General features: G+C 60.4%; 1 protein-coding gene across 5 annotated transcripts in view; it reads left to right on the top strand.

The window, feature by feature from the left end:
• The window catches only part of CASZ1 (castor zinc finger 1), a 212,984-nt gene that overhangs the window by 147,718 nt on the left and 44,882 nt on the right, over positions 1 to 20,384 (top strand). For 4 of the 5 annotated variants that reach the window (XM_035344641.1, XM_035344640.1, XM_035344639.1 and 1 more), the window contains exons 4-5: positions 396 to 550; positions 15,656 to 16,225. In XM_035344641.1, the coding sequence (XP_035200532.1) occupies positions 532 to 550; positions 15,656 to 16,225 (589 nt within the window). In that variant the 5' untranslated portion in view covers positions 396 to 531. The remainder of the gene's footprint in view (positions 1 to 395; positions 551 to 15,655; positions 16,226 to 20,384) is intronic. The other variant, XM_035344642.1, reaches the window with a different exon arrangement.

Genomic DNA, 20,384 nt, shown 5'->3' with positions numbered 1-20,384 from the left:
TGAGTGTGCCAGCAGACTTGCTGCGGGTGGTTAGAAGTCCTTTCCAACCAAAAAAAGGAGGCAAGACCCAGGTTTTGGAGTGCTGGTTCCCACATTGCATCTCAGATAGATAAGGATTAAAATCTCTGACGTATCAAAGCCTCTCCTGGGGGGCCAGCACTGCCCCGAACGAAGCATTGCCCTCCCCTGAGGCCAGCAGGAGCAGGGGCTGCGACCCAAAAGAGCGCTCGAGTTCTGGGACGGGGACCAGGCTCCCACTGATAATGGTATCTAAGGGCAGTGGTGTCTGGAAGCGGGGTCATTCTGTGCTGGCTGCTCCTATTTCCTTCTGCAGATTGCAAGACAAGATGACGAAGAGTGCATTAGATAATTTTCTACCGTAACATTCCCTACAGGCAGTTACTGGCATTGCTGTAGAGACGTCCTGAGCAACGTGTTGGAAAGAAGTGCACAATTTCTTTCTGCCTTGTGACAATGCTTGAGACCCCCGTGCAGAGCCGTGCCCCGGTCTGACTGCAAGGCTCCTTAGACATGGCTGAGGAAAATGCACGTGAGTGCTGCCCTGGGGCCCCCTCTCTTCTTGTTTTACACCTCCTTGTCCCTGCTCGACACGCTGCCCCTCGCTGCCTCCAGCACGGCCCGGAGCTGGGAGGATGGGATGAGGAGTTCGGAGCTGGGTGGTGGATGTGCCTTTTCCTTTTGATGTGAGTGGGGCTGGAAAGCCATAAGCTCGGCTTTCCCATCGCTGCCGTGGTGTCAGCTAGGGAAATCATTCTCCTGAGCTTAGCGGAGTGACGTGAGCATCAGAGCAGGCAGGGGGGGATGAAGCCCGGCGGGTCTGGTGGAGGAGAGCCGAGGCACCGGGCTCCGAGCGTCTGGGCTGTTTGACACGTCTGGGAAGCGCGGGGTGATTTGCCTCGTGCTGGGGACTGGAGGTGAGCCGCTCGTCCTCAGTCTGGGGCAGCAGAGTCCTTCAGAGAGCAGACAGGCAGCTCAGCTCACGTCAGGTCGGAGAAACCTTGAAACCTTAAAGAGGAGACGATCAGGGGCCAGGCACGGCAGAGGCACTGGGAGCTGAAGCTCCTGGGGGACTGTGGAGCTGCTGCCCCTCGGCAGGGTCTCGCTGCAGGGCTGGGGTCTGCCTGCGGCTCCGTGCACCCCATGGGCAGCGAGGGAAGGAGGCCGAGCTGGAGGCTCCGGTCCGCAGCGTGTTCCAGGCAGAGGTTGCCCTGCTTGCGATGGATTCAGGGGCTTTCTGCAGGAACTGTCTCCAAGGACAGGTCTGAACAAGTTACTCTTAATTTCCACCAAGAAAATAGAAACCCTGAAATAGAAGGGTTGGGGCGAAGAGGGGATGAGAGCAGCAGCCGAGCCCAGGCAGGTGCTAACAGGGTGCACCGGGGTCCTGCAGTCCGTGGCCGTATCGGAGGGGTGTGCGGGGCAGGGCTGAGGACAGCGTTTGTGGGGACAGCCTGGGTGGGAAAGCTGCCCAGGACGGGGAGGACAGCCCCGTGTCACGTTTCCAGCTCATCCGCTGGGACCCACTTGGAACCCAGAGGTGAGGGAGGAGGGCTCCCAGGTGTCCCCCTCCTTCCATCTCGCCTCCCTCCTGGAGCACCAGGCAAGTTTATCAATTTACACCAGAACGCAGGAAAATCAGGGAGGTTGCCAAGGTCTTGGCTTCATTAATTCTGAACCCGGCGATGGCAGCCCCCCGCTCTGGCTCCCGCTCGCGGGGCTGCCGCTGCTAGTGCAGGCTCGCCTCGCGGCTTATTAAACCTGCCCCTCCGAAACCAGGCTGAATTCAGACCCGTACCGCCTGGTTCCCCGTGTCCCTCGCTCCCCTGGTGCCTGGAAAACAGCTTATTAAAACTCACCGTTGGTAATTGCCTGGGAAGTCACATTTTTAACGCTTTCCTTTGGTTCTTGGGAGCTGAAGAGCTGAGCTGTTGCCTGTCCCAGGCCGCGGGGTAAACCATGTTGGTGGTTATTTGCGGGTGATAACGGTGAGCTGGAAGCCCCCGAGCTGCTGGAAGCAGAGCGAGCCCCGTTGAGGCTGAGGAGCTTGAAACGCGCCTTGTTTGTCGGTCCCCGTGCCCTGAACACCACCACAGCGGCTGCAGGAGCAAGGCGCCTAGCGCAGCGTTGGGGGAGCAAGTGACAGAGTCCTTGGCACCAGCAGAGGAACCCAAGAGAAGGAACGGCCTGCTCGGGCTGCTCTAACGCCGGGCCAGTGGCGTCTGGGGACGTTTTCAGTGCAGGATGAGTGTGCAGGGCCAGTGCTCGCTCGGGTGACGTGTCCCAGCGAGACAGGGGACGTCCGGGGCATCCCGTTTGGATGCTGTTGCAGTAGGCAGAGCTGCTGCGGCTCCGGCAGTGGCAGCGTGGGGGGCTCGGCCTCCTCCTGCACCCCAGCAGGGCAGGGCAGGGGATCTGGGGGAAGGCTCGGTGGGAGCGGGCTGGAGGCAGCGCTCCCCGAGCTCACGCCGCACGGGAGATCCACCCCTAGGGAGCTGTCGTCGTATTTGCAAACGGAGCGGTTGCACTGGGAGAGATTTAGCAAACATGGGGCTGCACAATGCTGCGTGCACTGAGTCACCCGTCAGGGTTAGAGCCAACGAGCACCGCCAGCTACCGAGGCAAACATCGGCGAGTGGTTACAATAGGCACCAAAAATATCTTCAAATGAGATCTTTCTGCATTGCTGCGCGTTGGCTAACGGGGAGGGCTGACAACCTAAGCTGAAACCCTACCCTCATGCTCTAGAGCTCATCCTGGGCTGGGAAGGAAGCAGGAGAAGCGGTTTTGCTCCTGCGGGAGCCCCGGCGAGCCACGAGGCTCCCCACGAGGCCGGCCCGCAGTGGTGGAGAGGCAGGGGCTGCGTCCTGCTGGCCAGGGGGGGGCTTGCCCTGGGGTCAGGGCTCTGCAGCAGGAGTGGCCCCAGAATTGCTCGCACGCTGTCAGATTTGCAGCTACAAGCCATCCTGTCCAGGGACGGGTCGCTCCATGGGATCCCAAGCTCCCGGGGGCTCTCCTCCAGCCCCCCCAGCAGGCCCAGTCCTGCTCCCAAAGGCCCAGTTCCCCAAAGACCGGTCCTGGGGGCTCGTCCAGAGGAACCTCAGCAGAGCCAGACCCAAGGGATGCTCTCGGCTGCACATCCCCAGGGCAGGGCTGGTGACAAGCGCTGAGTCCCCGTGCCCCTGTCCTGCTGCCCGTGTCCCCCCTGCTCCCTCCCACGGGGCTGGGGTCGTGCCACGGCCCCGGCCCCCTCCCGGCTCGGAGCTCCCGAGCTCTCCCCTGGTTTTTCGCAGCCTTTTTTTTTTCCGCTGCCAGCGCAGGGCACTGAAAAGTGCTGGCACTGCCAAAAACCCTGTGTGCACTACGACTCCCCAAACATCCCTTTATTTTTATTGTTCTGTTAATTACTGTTTAAACTTTAATAAGTCACTTCGTCAGGAGGGGGGACCTGCAGTGAGGTTTCTGTGCAAACACTGGGCCCGGCGGTGACTCTGGTGTAACATAACCCTTTATACAATGTGGGAATGTTTAGACTGTAACAGAAACTTGTTATTTTAATGACAGTTAAAGGGGGAAAAAAAAAAAGAAAGGAGCGAACGAAAAAAGGGAAGCGAGTTTGTTGGGGAAATGGCTCATCTCAATCTTGCCGTCTGGCCTCTTTGCTCCCGGCTTTACCGGCAGCGGGGCGAGGAGGTTGGGTGGCTCCTGCCGATGCGGCCCCGTTCCCAGCGATGCCCCGGGCTCGGCACGCCGCGGTCCCCTCTGCTCCGCGGGCAGGAGGTGCTGATGGAAGCAGCAGGGCTTGCTGTTGCTCGGAGGCAGCAGCAGATGCCTAAAGCCAATTTGAGCTCGGCCTAATTATCCTGACCCACACGAGAGACTTTCCCCTTCTCGTCAGCGCCTCCTCCACCGTTTAAGTTTTTAAGTAGCTGTGCTGAAACAGATGCTGGCACGCCAGAGATAAGAGGGTCTGCGTCCCGGGGAAAAAAAATGGACTTTGGGGTTAGCAAATGCTGCCTGCCTTTGCCCGGAGTGCTGGCATCTCCCTCTCACCCCACTTGGCCTGCCCCGAGGCCGGGGCACTTCTTGGGCTTCGGCCTGGATGTGCCCGTTGGGTTGTGACGGGACAGGCCCCAAGAGGGAAGGGGAGCAGGGACACGTCTTGGGGCTCACGGGCGGCCCCCTGGCCGCGCTGTGCCCCGTCGACGTCTGTCTTGCAGTGGGGGAGCAGAGAGTGCCCGTGCAGTGCCGGTGTCCCCGTGTCACCGCGCTGAAGTCACCTCCAGGTTGGGCTTGGCTATATTTAGCGCTGCCTATAGACAAGGCAGCACGGAGCGATGTACATGATGTGAAAACCTCTCCGCTCCCGCCGACCTCGCTGCCGCCGCGGTGAGCTGCGCGGCTCGGGGCCCAGGACCAGGAGAAGGGAGAGCCCCATCCGTGTCCCGACAGGCTTCGCGTGGCTGGGAGGGCAAGGGGACGCAAAGGGCAGGGCAGGAGGATGCGGGGTGTCAGGATCTGGCCCTTTGGGGACAGCAAGGACCTTCCCCAGCGCCAGCCCCCTGCGGGGAGCCCTCATCTCTCTGCGGAGCCCCTCGCTCTCAGTTTGTGGGCAGAGCAGGAGCCGCGGGCTCGCCGCGGGGCTCAGGGGAGCGCGGTGCTGGGGCCGTGTTGTCCCCAGTGGGCGAGCGTGCGGGGAGCAGGCCAAAACAGTTCACGCTTCCCTCGCCCGCCGCCGGGGCTGTGATTGTTATTGATTGGCTTTGCTGTTCTCGGCACTTTGTGTTTTTCCAGCTGAGCATTGCCTGCCCCTTGGTTTGATTTTTTTTTTGGTATTATTTATTATTCTTTTTTTTGGCTCGTTCCAGTGCCCCCGAGCGTTGCCCGTGGGGCAGGTGCGTGCGCAGTGTGCACGGGCACGGGGCTCTGGAGGCTCCCAGCAAAATGCGAGGATGAAATCCCCGGGGCCTGCGCTGCCCCTGCAAGCGTCGTGCAGTAGGAAACCAGCAGCAGGGCCGTGTGTCGAAGCAAATAGCAGCCACGTGGACGGGTCTTCAACCTGGATGGCCTTCAGCCCCAAAGGCTTGGGTGCTTAGCTCTCGCATCTCGCTCGTGGTGCCGGCCGTCGGACCCCGTGGAGCGCCTCGCTCCCCCGGCGTGCCCGCAGCCCTCCCCGCAGAGCCGTGCCCGCCCGGGGCCGGCGGCAGGAGCCGTCCCGCTAGGAATGGCATTTTCCAGGTTCCTGCGTGAGGCTGAACATGTCCCAGCTGCGAAAATAACGAGCCGAAATACCCTGTGGAAACAGGAGCAGCAGCGACACATCTGTCCGCTCTGCGCAGAGCCGGATGGGAACTGATGCCCCAAAGGGGCGGCCGGGGCGGCGAGCTGCTCGCCGGGGTGCGCAGCCAGGACCGGGGAGCGTGGGCTTGGAGGGGCCAAAGCGTGGAAGCAACAGATACCCGTGGGCCTCCCGCAGGACGGCTGGGCTGAGGCCAGGCGTGACATTGAGCGGCTGCTCCGGGCGGCCGTGGGGCGAGGGGCCGGGTGCCGGTGTCCCCACGCAGCCCCAGCACCGTCCCCTGCCCGGCCACCGCCTCCCCCCGGCCGCTGGGGTCACTTTGGCTGGCGAGCGCGAGCTGAGCTCAAGGATAGAGCCCCCTGGACGGAGCCAAGGAGCCGCTGTATAAAAATCGCTGAGGTTTTCCTTTTCTGTACAGCGCGTTTCCCTAAATTGCCTTTGACTGTGTGCATCGCTAATGAAAGTTTATGCCCTTGTTAGAAGGACAGGCAGGTCCGTTCCAGTTAGGGCTGGGTCTATCCTTCTGCCAACTGCCCTCCCCAGCGCACACGCGCACACACACACACACACACACACACACACACAGAGCCGCTCGCTCGCTCGCTCTCCCTGGTGAATAAGTGGAGGCTGTTATAAAAAAAAAAAAAAAAAAGAGGAAAAAAAAAAAAAGAGGAGGGGAAAAAAATTTCCATATTTGTGTAAGTTGCTTTAAAAGCATTTTATCATGTCATAAAAAAAAAGGAAAGTACTCTTGGAAATTGATCCTGCACACGAGCCCATTGGACAGAAGGACGTCGGGATGTTAATGGCTATTTTGCTCCAGGGTGGCTTATTAAAAAATTTATACATAAATGCTTAAAATTGCATAAATTATTTAAAAAAAAAACATAGTAAGCAATTTGCAATCCCAGTCCACTTTTCCCTCTTTTTTTCTTTCCCTCGTCATCCTTTTCTTCCCGTCTTCCTTACCAAAAAAAAATCAAAAATAAAACAAAATTCCTTCCCTCTCTTCCCACCCGGGCCCCCTCCCTGTCCGAAAACGCGACGCGCCCACGAGTGCACACGGGGGTGTGGAAAATACGGACGGCTTTAAACGCCGCCGCCGCCGGCCCGTGGAGCCAGCCACAGGGGGAAAGAACAACAAAAAAAAGAGGGGGGAAGGAAAAAAAAAAAAGGGAAAGAAAGAAGTTTGGATATGATGAGTGTTCCTCGCAGGCGTGGAATGTCACCCACATATCCTGGAGATTGTACTGGGGAGGTTTATGATGGTTTCCCATTGATTTGTTTCCCCGACGCAGCTGCCGACCTCTATTGAGGGACAAACATAATCAGCACTGACGCAAATTAGATGGTTATTCGTTTTGAAAATTGACAGAAAAACAATAAAAAAGATGAAATGCTCCCAAATCAATAGATATAATGAAATTCAAATAATCCGAGAGATGAGGTCTCCATGGCAACTGATAATGTGGAAAAGAAAACAATTTAATAAAGGACAGACACACTTTGAAAACAGATTGGGCAAAGGGAAGGCGGGGGGGCGAGGGAGCAAGGGGGGCCGTGGGCTGGGTGGCGGGGGGAGGGGGGGGGGGGGGGTGGGGAGCCGGCAGCCGGCTGCCTCTCCGGTTGGTTGGCGGTGCCGCGGTGAAGGATCACTGTCCATCCCAAGGACGCTTGCCATAATTAAGAGAGGCTTTCGGTCCAGAAAGTGCAGATTCAGGTTTTAATACACAAAATTATTTCAGGAGCACTGAATCGGAAAGTCGTTTGTTATGACCTTCCTGAGAGGCCTGGAGCAGGGCATGTTGGAGGCGCGGCGGCTGAGCCAGCTGAGTTATGGCATATTTGTGTTTTTATAGTGCGGAGAGGAGGGGGGAAGGGGGGAAGAAGGTTAAACAGTATTTACAGCTCAGTTGTTTTCAGAAAGGAAAGAGAAATAGAGTTCATGAAAAGATGCGAGCGGAAGAGAGCGAGCGAGGGAGAGGCAGAGACCCCCCGCCCGGCACGCTCCCGCCGCGGGGACGCCGGCTCCAGCGGGACGCTCGCCGACGCGTTCCTTGCCTTGAGGTGTGGGGGGCAGCGGGGCCGGGGGCGCACAGGGGCCGGGCCGGGGCGCGGGGCTGGCCCTGCCGGGGCCTCCCGGGCCGCCCGTTTTCTCCCTCCCAGCCGCAGAACAAACCTCTCCGCTCACGGGGCTGGGAAACCCGCGCGTGGCCGTGCGGGTGCGAGCGCTGCGCTCGCACAGCTGCCCGCCGCTACCGCCGCCGGCCCTCCCCGCGTGGGTGCTCGCCGAGCGCGCTCAGGGCGCGCTGCGGGGGGCTGCGGCCACGCGCGCGGCGTGCTCGGGCTGCCGCAGGGCGTCCGTGGAGCTCCGAGTGCCTGCCTTCGCCCTGCCCTTGGTGCGCTCGGAGCTTCCCAGGTCGCGCGTGCCGGAGCGCCGGGTCGCGTGTGCACCCGCACGGCCACGTTGCAGGGCACGTGCGCGTCCCCACCGATGGGTACTCGCGGCCGGCGGGAGCGCCAGCACGTGGATGGGCTCACGAGGCCAGGGGGATAAGAAGATGAGCCCTGATGACCAGAAGCAAGCGCAGCAAAAGGCAAGGCAGAATTAGCCGCGGTGTGAGACCGCAGGAATGAACTTTTTCTGGTCCTCTGTTTCTCGGCGATGCAACAAGCATGCAGGCTCCCTGCTCCCGGCTCTGCTCCTGCCTTCCCACTGCAGTTAGTTAGGGCTGGGGCTGAGCTTTAGGGTGCCGAGAGGGGTCAGCTCGCCAGCAGCCTCCCAAATCCCCCTGCAGCTGCCACCCTGGGGTGCGCAGGGAGCCTCTGTCAGGAGGAGCTCGCTTAGCCCCTGCCCTCAGCTGATGCTGAGCTGCTCCTCACGGCTTTGGGCTTGGGTAAAGTGTCCTGGTACAGACACCAAGGGGGACTGGTGATACTGGGAGTGATTCCCTTCCCGGGCTGTATCCCAGTTCTCTCCCAGGTCCTGTTTACCCCCCCCAGCATCAGGTCCTTGCAGCTAAGCCTGGCTGAGGTGTGCCATCCACCAACGTGCCTGCCCCGCCGCCACCAGTAGTGCTGGAGCAGCACGGGCTGCATGAAGACAGCAAAGAGAAGCCTCAGCAAGATGGGGCCGGGGTCTCCGTTGTGGTGCTGAGCAAGGAAACGCCAGTTTTCAAGCCTGCCCCAGAAAACTCCTCCCCAGGCAATGCCCAGAGGCTGGTACCAGCACTGGGACATCACCAGTAAGCGAGAGCAGGAAAAGAAAACCCCTGGGGCTGAAATGAGTAGAGGGGAAACGCGAGCTGAGCATAGCAGAGCGAGGAGCGGTTTGCCAAAAGTCCTCCCCGAGCCTTCACACATCACCAGCACAGGGTCCCCAGCCCCTTGCTGGATCCCCCTCTCCCCCCTTGCTGTTTCCCTGCACCCCTTGCCCTTTTGGCAATCACAAGGGGCTCACGGCTCCTCTCCAGGTGGGCACAACCATGGTCATGGAGAGGGGAAGGCAGAGCCCGTGCTGGCGTGGAGCTGCCCTGAGAGCCGGCCTGGCATCGCCCCTCGCCCCTCTGCTGCTTTCCCCTCGGTTTTCTTCACAACCTGTGGGAGATTGATGGCGGGCCTGCGATGTTAGCGGTTCCGCTTGATTTATAGAGTTACTTAGGCTGAGTGAGGCCACTTAGGATAGTAAACCTTTTAACTGGACTCAAAAAATTAATAATAAATAAATAAGGCAGGGAGGAGAAACTGGACCAGCAACGCCGATCCTCTCGGCTCGGTGTTACCTAAGGGACTCCGAGGACAGAAAGCTCCCAGGGAGCGTCCTCGCTGCTGCTGCCGAGGACAGGTCTTGTGGCACCAAGAGCAGGAAACTCTCGAAACGTTCCAGCATTGACAGATGCACTGCGGGTTTGGCTGCAGGACGCTTCTGAAAGCGCGTCCAGCCGTCCCGCAGCAGTGCTGGCCCCCTGCCGCCACGGGAATTGCAGCAGCAGCAAGATGCTGGGCCCGCCGAGCTGGGCTCAATCTCCAAAAGCTGCAGGGCTGCGGAGACCTGGCGGGCCGGGGGCAGGAGGGGGACGGGCAGGGACGTGGCGCTGGTGTCGGTGCCCGGGGGGCGAGCGGCAGCAGCGGGGTGGGCTCTCGGAGCTGGGGTCGGGCGAGATCAAAGCGCGTTCAGGCTGGGCTGTGCGACCTGCTGGGGAAAAGCTTGCGGCGCGCGTTCCTAAAGAGCTGCGAGCGAGGATTAGCCCCGTCCTCGCCCGCAGCTGAGCCGCGCTCCCCGCCAGCCGTGCCGAACGCCTGCGAAGAGCCGGGCGAGCGGCGGCGGAGCCGGGGGGCGGCGGGGAGCCGGCAGCCCCACCGAGCAGCCGTGGCGGGCGTCCGCCCTGCCCGCTGCGGGCTCTGCTCCCCCGCGGGCTCGGCAGCGCTCGAGCCGCAGCCCCTCGCACCACTGCAGCAGCGCCGGGGCTGCGCTCGGGCCAGCTCGCTCCTAGTGTGAGGTCTGCGCTGCCTTCCTCTCCCTGGCCAGTGATATATGGCATAAATTAGGCCTCTGAAGGGGGATACTGCATCCTTAAGAAGAAATATGTCCTCATTTTTCTTAAACACCGTTTGCACTGAGTGAAATGTTTAGAAGGGACGCTGAGGGATAACTTTATTTCTTACTAGGGAGTTCAGAGCCGTTCAGTTAAACCCATAAAACACTGGGAGTAGGGAAGCTGACAGCCTGCCCGTGCATTAGAAAAGCCATTACTCATCTGGGGGAAATTCGCCCCATGCTGGAGCCTGGCGTTACCGGTGGGGTGGTCCAGGGGAGGATGCGGGATCATCTCCCGCGGCCATCTCAGGGGTCAGGGGGATGCTCGGGGGTGGAGGAGGCTCGGTTAGCAGCGGTGCGGGAGCAGAGAGCTTCCAGGCAGACCTCAAAGCAGCGGGTGAGCGTTGCGGGGTTCAGCCAGGTGGGTCATCGCCCTCATTCCTCCTCCTCTGCGTGGGAAACGAAGGCACAGACGGCTGGGGAGACCTTCGGTGACACCGTGCCTGAAAACCAGGCTGGCAGCCAGGGCTCCTGGCTTATAACGCCCTGCCTCAGCCTCTGAATTCCTTTCCAGAGCAAGGAGCAAAAGCCAGGAGCCCGGACCGCAGGGTCCTCCTGCTGCAGGGCTTCCAGGAGCCCTGGCAGCACCTTCATTCCCGTGCCGAGCCCTTGCTTTCCTGTGGGATTTAGAAAATGGAAAGACGAGGTCTCGTGGGTGGCAGCAGTGGCAGTTCCTCCCTCGGCTGGTGTTGGGGCGCAGATGTGGCCGGGCGGGCTCCTCGCCGCTGCCCCCCGTCACCCGGCCCCGCGGCGGGCACGGCATCATCCACCACGAGGGCGGTGACTTTCTGTTCGGTGCTTGATTTTGGAGGCCTGACACCAAAAGATTTAATATTGGTTTGAAATGAGAAACAGTTCTCAGATGAATTTGGAGAGCCTGGGAATTAATGTCAGCTCCCCCCTCCACACACACACACACACACACACACACGCTCCCCTCCCCGTCGGCTCAGCCCCCCCTTTCAATTTCTGAAGCCTGCTGATTTGAATATTTATAAATATCAGTAAATTATTTATTGTAGCAATCTGCTGTGCCATTTCACCAATCGCCGTTAACACTTTAGGGCTCGCTCTCGAGGCGGACGCGGCTGCAGGGAGCGGGCACGGGGGGTGGCAGCGTGCCGGGGCTCCCACGGGCTGACACCAGCACAGCTCTGGTGCTGCGAGGGTTTGCATCCGCACGGGGCACCGGAGGAGCTGGGGCAGGACGGGGACCTCTGAACTGGGGACACTGGGAGGGGATGAGGCCGGAAAGGCAGGCTCGTGCTGGTGGGGACGATGCCCATCGGGGTTGTGCTGCCGGCTGCAGTGCCCTTGCAGGCTTTGGGGACCTGGCTCTGGCTCTGGAGAGCTCCAGCAGTGCTCGAGGTCCTGCCCGAGGACCCTCTGCTCGCAGTCACTGGTTTCTTCCTTCTCTTTGCCCCTCGGTACAGTTCTGGCTAACGGCTGCAGCTGAGCAGGTTGAGCCAAGGGGAGCAGGGCTGAAGGGAGCCGCGTCTGGCCTCCGTCCTTCTGTGCCAGGCTCTGGAGTAGGGAATGGGGAGAAAAGCGGACTGATGTGTGGCCGGAGATGCCAGTGCTGCAGGCAGGAGGCCGGGCAGTGCTGCATGCAGTCAGACTGCACTGTGGCAGGCACAGGGCAGTCCCCAGTTCACGGCTGGGGTGTGCAGGGAGAGCCCTGACGGCTCGGGGAAGGCAGGGAGTGCAGCTGGTAGGACTGCAGTGAGGACGCCCTTACGGCTGTTTCACTTCTCCTCCCGGGGCTGTGTTCTCCTGCCGCTCCTGCCCAGAGCAGAGCCGGAGCCTGCCGGGCCCAGCTCCGCACCCGGGGCTTTCCCCGGCTCCACGCCGCCGGTGCGCGGGTGGGCCCCGTGCGCGCAGGTCGTTAAAGAGCCTCTGCGAACTCCCCAAGGCCAGGCAGAAGAGACAGCATCCACTAATCCAAGGTCATTTCCTGAGCTAAAAGCAATAAAATGTTTTATTGATAAACCGGAGAGGGGAAAATACACACGCTGCATCCACTCCCACACGGCGTGGGCCAGGCCAGGGCTGCTGCTGCCTGTGCCCTGGCCCTGCCCGGGCTGGAGGGGAGGTGTGTGCCACAAGGGCTGCACCTTCGGCTGCCTTCCCCGCTGGGATTCGGGGCGTTATTTGGGGGACACACGCCGGGTACTGTCTGAGGGCCGTGCCTCCTGCCCCGCCTGGGGCCCTCCGGGCAGGCTCGCACCACAGCGGTTAAAAAAGAAAAGGCCCCGCGTCGGCCCTGCTTCCCTCCCCCTCCCCGCCCCAAATAATGCCGTTAATAATTAATCGAATGAGAGCTCGCAGCTCCTGGAAAGCTGGCGCTGGGACCTCCCTCCTGAACGGAGCTGCTCAGCTGGGCTGAAAACTCTTCAATAAGAATATGAAAGCTCCATCTGTTCCCCGCGCACGGCCCTCTGAAGTGCCGGCGCGCCGGCCCCCCCCAGCCAGCGCCCCCGTCCCACGGCACAAGCCCTCGCCCCTCCTGCCCTGCCCCTCCTCAGCCCCCGGCCCGTCCGGGGGGGGGGGGGGTCCCCAGGCCCCCCAGGCTCTGCCCGCACCCCCAACCCCCTCCTCCACCCGTGCCAGCCTCGCGGTCCGCTGCCATGCGCGGGGTCCCTCTGTGCCCTCCGCGGGGGACGTGGTTGTCCCCAAGGGCCAGGCCTCGTCCCCGAGGGGACGTTCGCCAGCGTTGGGCAGCCGGTGTGTGCTGGCAGGGTGTGGGGCCGCCGGGGCACGCTGCCGGTGGCATTGTTTTCCGAGGAAGTGCTCAGTGTAAATAGAGCATGTGGGAGAGTTTGTCCTGGGCAGAGATGAAAAGTCCCCGTGACAGGCGCAGGTTATAAACGGCTTCCTCAGATTGATGCGAAATCAAAACATTTCTATCGGGAAGAAGAAAATGAAGGGGGATGTTTACTTAGCCGGGAATCTTTAAACAGTGCCGTGCAGACAGGGGGTGATGTGGGGTGGGGAGCGGGGCTGGGGCAGGGACCCCACGGCTGCAGGGCCCCTGTGCCTGGCAGCCCCGACCCCGGGCAGGCGCCGGTCCCCCCTGCAGCACCCCAACCCCATACCCACCACCTGGGCACGGATGCTCTGGTCCCTCCGGGGCTGTCCCCAGCGGTTCCTTGCAAGCAGGGTTCCCCTTCTCCCTTTGAGGCTATCAGGACACACGGGGTGCAGTCCTGCTGCCCCGGAGCACTGCCCCGGGAAGGTCTGCTCTTCCAGGTCAGGGGGAAGGGGAGTTCTCTGAGCTTGCTTTATTTTTAACATGGGCTTTAGGAAAAGACGCCCCAAACGTTACAGAAGAGCATCGCTGTGCTCAGAGAAACCCCACCTGGGGAGGAGAAGGGAGAGGGGACAGGAGAGGTGGGGAGGGAAGGGCAGGAGCCGGGTGCCGGAGGGGCGAGGCCGGGGTGCAGGAGCAGCGGGCCCGGGAATGGAAGACAAGTTGCAGGCTCCCTGTAGCTGCTGCGTACGCAGCAAGTGCAGCCTCGGGAACGTCTGTTCCCCTCTTCCTTTGAATAAATATTTATATATTCATTTGCCGTCTGGTGCACGCACTTGGCTGCTCACCTCCAGCCCAGAATAATGGGACCTGCCGTCGCTGCAGGGCGGGGGGCAGCGGGTTGCTGCGTGCCTCCCTCCCCGTCACCCCAGCTGCAAGCGGGGCTGATCCTCGCCGGCTGTCGTGGGAACGGGGATGGGGAAGCACCGGGCGGGAACGGGGCCGGCGGCTGCCCCGACCCCGGCCACCTGCACCCAGCGAGGCTCGCTGGCCCCTCGCCGAGCCCCCCGGCACGAGCCCTCGGGGTCCTGGCCGGGCTCCAGCTGGAGCTCGCAGCAGCAGAGTCCCAACGTGGTACCCGTGGCGCACGGGATCGGCCTGCGCTTTCTGCCCTAAATAGAGCGGGAATGTGATGGGAAGGGAAGGTGCCAACGCGCGGAGGCTTCGGCGGCGTTACGGGCGCCTGCCGGTGCCCATCTGTACGCGCGAGGGCTGCGTGCGTGGCGGGGGGATGTGTGAAGGGAGGCGCGTGGGGAGGTGTACGGGGGGGTTCTGGGGAGACGGGAGGCTTTAAGCCATCCGTGTGCGGCTCCGCGCTTGCTGCCGGCGCACGCACGGGGCTTGGGAGCTGCTCCGTTCCTGCAGGGACAGGGATGCCCTCGGGGGAGGCAGGTGCTTCCCCTGCCTGGAAGCACAAGGAGGGCACCGGGGGCTCGGTGCCAGAGGGGGGAGCGCCGTCGGGGTGGGTAGGAGCACGTTGTGCCTCGCTTTTTACGGGGGGCCGATAGCTTTGTTGGGGGGGGGGGTGTTTCCTTGCAGCCCTTGAGGGGGAAGCGTGTCTGAAGCTGTCAGGCGTTTACGCTAAGCAGCCACTCTCTGGCTCTTGGACAGCAGGTCTAAAGTTTCAGTCTGTTTGTATTGGGCTGTCATGTTACGGGATTAGGGGCTGTCACGATGGCTTCTGGGTGCACTGTAGGGGGTCTGATTAATCTCGGCGCGCTCCTGTGGAGCTGCACCTCCGGGCTGTGACAGGGAGGCGCGGGCTGAGCGGCCACGAGGGACTCCCACCTCGGGCCCCTGGGACAGGTCCCTCCTCCAGCCGGACACGCGGTCCGACAGCACATCCTGGGGACACGTCCAGCGACGTGCCCAGCGGTGTGTGTGTGTGTCCCCAGGGCTTTAGGGTGCTCTTCCTGAGCCTGGGGACACGGAGCGGGGTCTGTGGTGGCACCGGGCGCGGGGAGGGCCCGGCTGCAAGGCCCGGCTCTTGCCTTGGGGCCTTTAACCCTTCCCAGTCTGCGTGCCTCGCGCAGGGACCGTAAATAAAAAGAGAAACGAGCCAGCGCAGCTACGTTAGAATCAGGTTTTTGCTTTTATTTGTGATTGAGCCTTGCTAATTGTTGGTGCAATAATTATGCGAGTGACTCCGTGATAGGGACCATTTAGTTCAAGATTCTGCGTGACCTTGAAGTTAAGACCTTACCTTCTTCCTTTCTCCCCCCACTTTCTCTTACCCCTCCTTTACTAGCTGTCACATATGAATAAACTACATTAAAATAACAAACCCACACTAATTAGCTGATTGTGCTGGGAAGTGCGAGAGCAGAATTTCCTGTGTGTGTGAGAGCAGAGCGAGCAAAGGGGGCCTGATCAACTGATGGCAGCCCTGGGCGATTTTCTCCACACACCAGGCTGGGGCTGCACGCAGGCACTTCCCAGTGCTCCCATCATCCGTACTGGTTCTCCCTGCTCGGTACTGGTTCTCTGAGCCCGTGAAGTGAGCTCCTCACCATCCCTAGGGTTGGACTGGGAGGCTGGTCCCTGCTCCAGGTGTCGGGGCGCAGTCGCTGCCTGGTGTCATTTTGGGGATGGAGCCGGGGGCTTGAGGCGGGCGCTGGGGGTTGAAGGAGGCAGCAGCATGTCCTCCAAGCCAGGCGTGATGGCTGGGCCGCACCACGCTCACCTGCCTGTGGTGTTGGGGGCCTTTGGGGCCCAGTTCAGTCCCAGCATAAAGACCTGCCTCTGCCTCGAGGCCGGTGGCCTCCATTGGGATGGGCAGGTTGGGGGCCTGGTGCACAGGCGGCAGTCCCACCCTTCGCGGCACGGCCGCGGCCACGCGTGACGGGTTGGGAGCAGCCATCTGCTGCTTGGGTTCCGGATGTCCCGATCCCTCTAACGCCCTTCCTCGCTTCTTCCCCCTCTCTCTTTCCAGCTGAAAGAACTATATGCACTGACGCAACCTCAGGAAAACCCACAATGGCTGCCAAGCGCAAAGGCGGCCTGAAGCTAAATGCAATCTGTGCCAAGCTGAGCCGCCAGGTCGTCTTCGACCACGGGGGAGCCGAGCAGGCGCGGGCGGACAAGGGGCCGCAGCGGGAGAGCAGCAACAAGGACCTGCCTCAGCCCGGGACCAAGGAACCGGGGACTGAGTTTTCGGACGGACTCAGCCGCGTGCAGAAGATCGAGGAGGACAAGAGGAGGGAGGTGATCGAGAAGTGGGTGAACGGGGAGTACAACGAGGAGCCCTTGCTGGGGCGGGCCGAGGGCAAGGAGTGTAAGGGCGCCGAGAGCGCGGAGGTGCCCCCCGAAGGGGTTTACATGGTGCAGCCCAAGGGCTGCAGCGACGAGGAAGACAACGGGGACGAGGCGGACGCACTGAGGGGCTCGCAGGATGGCGCCTTCCTGGACGACAGGGACTCCGACGGGACGGCCTCCAAGGATGACGCCTACCGGGCCTCCAGCGGCGAGGCGGCCTCCAAGCTGGGGGCAGGAACGGCCTCAGGTAAGCCCCCCGCCACCAACCCGTGCACGGGGCAGCTCCTCAGCTGCATGTTCTGGGGAAGAGGTTGAACTGCTGGCTACCTGCTGGATGGAGGAGAGGGGTGGAGGCTCCCGCATCCCCCAGCAGAGGCCTGCCTCCCTGCTGCATCTTTGCTCTTGGGACCGTGCCCGGTTTGCTCAGTGCCCTTCCTCAGCGGGGTGTGCGCAGGGTGGACGTGTCTGGGTGACTCTTCCCAGACTGTAGATCCCGTGGTACAGTAGGTCTCCTTCCCTAGGCTCCTTCAGGCAATTCACATGGGGTAACTGTGTTGTGTGTTGTTTCCTGGTCTTAATTTTCTACGTGGAAAAAAAAAAAAAAGTACCTTCATGGCAAATCCCTGGTGGGTTCTGCAAGGTGTTCACACGCACCCTGGCTGTACGGTGAGGGCAGGGCGCGTAAACACGCTCGTGCCCACCGGTTGCACCTGGCACAGCAGTGATTGACCCTGAGCCGAGAGCTGGCCGTGGGATCTGAGGGACAGAGGAGGACACCAGAATTCATCCTGCAGCTCAGCACGGTGCACGCTGCCGTGGGGCTGCCTGCAGAGCTGGCAGCCATCCTCACCACCATTCCCATTTCTCCTGTCTTCACTGGACAGGGCCAGCATGGCAGGATGTGACAGCCGGGGCGTGCCGGAGCAAACCGGGGGTGTCTGCACCCCGTGCTTGGACCCCGTGCCCTTAAATCCCCCGGCAGTGAGGCAGTGATGAGCCTCAGCTCTCACTCTTGGCTGCTCAGGGCTGTGCTACCATCAGAAAGCATGGAGCGAGCCACAGTATAGTCCTAACTTTCTTCTTTTCCTTCCTTCATCATCCCCTGGTTTTGCCCAGATTCCCTTTCCTTGGCACCAAACGGCAGCCTGTAACAGAGATGTCCAGCACGCAGCCAGCCCCGGCTCCTGCTCCCCCCGCTCCGGGCTGGATGCTGACTCGTGCACGGTTGCCGGTTTTCCCCCAGGCCATGTGCGCATTTCTTATTCTCAGATAGCCCCTGCCTTTTTTTCTGTGGCTCATTCAAAAGCTGAAATCAGCAAGAGCTACCGGGGAAAGCCCCAGCTGAGTTTCCTGCTCATTTTCTGATACCCAGGTCCCCCCAGATTGATTTCTGGGGGCCAGATGAACGCGAAGCCTCGGTAAAAGCTTAGGGCAGATTGAATGCTCGCTGTTCGGGCAGAGCAGCTCCCTCCCCCTGATTTGTCACTCAGCTGGGTTGGAGCCGTAATTGAAAGATCTCCCCCTAATCTGCTCCACCTGCGCACACCCCTCCCCTGATCCCAGCACTTTGTGAATCCATCAAACTTTCCTCCTTTTGTGTGTGCCCGTGTTTTCCTCCTCCTGTTAATAACGCAGCCGAAACTCATCTCCGTCTGTCCGTTCCCCTTCTGGAGAGGCACATTCTCTAGTCTTCACGAGTTCAGTGGCAGCGCACATAATTATGCATATAAGATATAAACAGAGCTGTTTAATTATCCTTCGCCACATCAGTGACAGAGTAATTAACAAACATTGCAAGATCAATGAGGAAAAGTGTGACCTTCAGTTTCCTTTGATAGGAAAGCCCTTGTCGTTCCCAGACACAAGGTGATTGTGCCTGGACTCAGTTTTCAGTTGGTTTTAATTCCCTTTAGCCCGCATTTGCAGCTTTTCTTTGCCACGAAAACGAAAAGGAGGGGAACCTAGGCTGTAAAAATATGTTGCCAACCTGTGGAAAATGAAGAAGAGGTTTCTCGTCGGGTAGGAGTTCTCAGTAAAACCGCTTTTCTAGGGCTGCGTTATCAGGGGATTACACAAAAATGTGCAAGCAGTCATGGGGGGGTGGGGGCTCATTTATATTTAGGGCAGGTAACGGCACGTGCGGGGTCACGTTCACCCCACTTAGGTTTTGCCTGGCAAAGGGACGTGCTGCTGGGTCTTGAGCGTGTGTTTCCAGAAGCCTGGCGCTAACGTCGATGGTGACATTTCCCTGGAAAGCACAGAGCGAAGCCTCTTGTGTTGGAGAGGACAAAGTTCTCCTCTTCAGAAGCTGTGCTCCAGAAAATGGACTCGAAGCTCTTCGTCACCGAGTCTCCTCGGTGTTACTGGGTGCAAGGTAAATTACTGCCACGGGGTTTGGGACTGCCTGCACCCCAAAGGAGTTCTTCCTTGTGCCCTGGGGGGCAGCAGGAGGCCCCCGAGAGGAGCACAGCCCTGCCCACCTGCTCGCTGTGGCTTCGAGGGGCTTGTGGCAGAACCCAGCTTCGAAGGCTCTGGGCGCCCATTGCTCTCTGAGGACACAGGACACAGCGCTGAGAGGGCTCAGCTGCATTTAAAACTGGGGTTGTGCTGCTTTTGGTCAGCTTTTTTGGGGCAAAAAGCAGCAGCCATGCAGAAAACCAGATCCTGCATCTAGCAGGGCTTTCTTGGTCAGTGGGGGGAGTGACCCTAGTCCTACCTGAAACAACAGGGGCTGTAACGTGGAGAACGTGCACCTCTGGGGCCCCTGTTTCTTGTCCTGAGCCACCCATTTGAAACAAGGGACTGAGGAGTCAGTGCTGAGCCTTGCCTTGTGTTCCTCCCTCCCGATCAGCTGGGAAAGCTGTTCAGGAGCCGCAGAGCTGGCGTCCATCAGGAGACGGGTGTCAGCCTCTGACCTGGACATGCAGATGCGTTTCCTCCTTCATTCACACACCTCTCCTGCTCCCCGACTGACCCGTGCTGCTGCACACGCATTTATATTTAGCATTCAGACTTCCCCGTGCGGGCTCTGACGGAGATCCCTTCCTACGAGCCCTCGCTGGTGCACCCAGGAGATTTTCCTGCACGATCCCGTGCTCTTCCCTCTGCCCGGTACTCGCATGCTGGGCTGAAGCAGTCACCGGGAGCTTCCCCCCGTGCAAGCTCTCAAAGTTTTCTTTTCTTAGCCTGTTGGCTGCGTCCCTCAGAAGGGGAACGCTGGCCCTGCTCTCAGCAAGGAGGGCTTGCTCTGCAAAATTTCCTGGGGAGACCCCGCTTGGGAGAACACGCACGGCGCGTGCCAGCTGCTGCGGCCCCCAGATCTCCACGTTTCCCCTCCCAAGCAGACTGCAGGGCAGAGCCGGGATGCCCCATCCCCCAGGACCCAGACCTTGCTCTCCGTTTGGGCTGTTTTGCTTTTCCTTCCATATATAGTGTGCTGCTGCAGGCTATTTTTAGCCCCCCCCTATTTTTTTTTTTTTTTTTGCTAGCTCCGGATCCTTTGTGATACGATAGCTGCTCCCAGACACACGGATCTCTGCTCTTTGGCAATGCCCACAAATGGAGAGCGGCAGCGAGGGGAGAGGGAGCCCTTTTGTTATCACACAGAAGGGGAGAGAGAAAAAATGCGACGCAGGGGGAGGGCTGCGCGCTTGGCGCAGGGATTTTGTTTCCCAGCCGCCGTCCTTCTGCCTCTCTTCTGCCCGCTGGGGGTCCGGGGGGAGCTGTCTGTCGGTGACAATGACGGGTTGGCTGGGTCTCAGCCCCTTCGTGGTGAGCCCTTCCCTAGGTGCCTCCACCACAAGAGCCTCCAGCCCTCCGGCCAGCCACCCTGCAAGTAAAGGCGGGTTGTTGAGGCTTTAGGGGGTGTGCTGGTGGCCTCGTGCTGGGTGAGTGAAGCTGTGCTCGCTGGGCAGGGGGATCCGGCCAGGGCTTCGTCTCAAACAGGGTGAGGAACCACAGAGCTCGTCGGGGGGGCGTTGCCGTCAGGGTGCTGCAGTCACCCGGAGCCAGACTGGAGCAACGGAGGGACAGATAGCAAGCTGGTCTGGGGGATGAGGGGTTAAATCAGGGGGTACTGAAACCCGAACTCATGCACGGGCCTTGCAAAGCTCAAAAAAAGACCTGAAAAATCGCCTTCTTCCACGGTGTAGGGTAGTGCATCTAGTTGTACTGGCTGAGGTCTAGCCACACGGGTACCAAAGAAAGGGAAAGGGCTGGCTGTTGTTCAGGGCAGCTGTTAAAGCCAGCAAAACCCACACCTGATAGATGAATTTCCTATCGGATCCCATCTGCGGTGGGCTTTTTCCCCTTGCAGCTTGGCCCAGGCTGGGTAGGGTTTTCTGTGCAGGGCTGGGAAGTCAGGGACTGGGGAGGAGGCTGGGGGACTTGTACAGGTCCAGAAAGAG

This window comes from Oxyura jamaicensis, chromosome 21 (genome assembly GCF_011077185.1).
Source record: "Oxyura jamaicensis isolate SHBP4307 breed ruddy duck chromosome 21, BPBGC_Ojam_1.0, whole genome shotgun sequence".
Lineage (NCBI taxonomy): Eukaryota > Metazoa > Chordata > Aves > Anseriformes > Anatidae > Oxyura > Oxyura jamaicensis.
The sequence above is the reverse complement of the archived record's forward strand: the minus strand, read 5'-3'. Positions and strand labels throughout refer to the sequence as shown.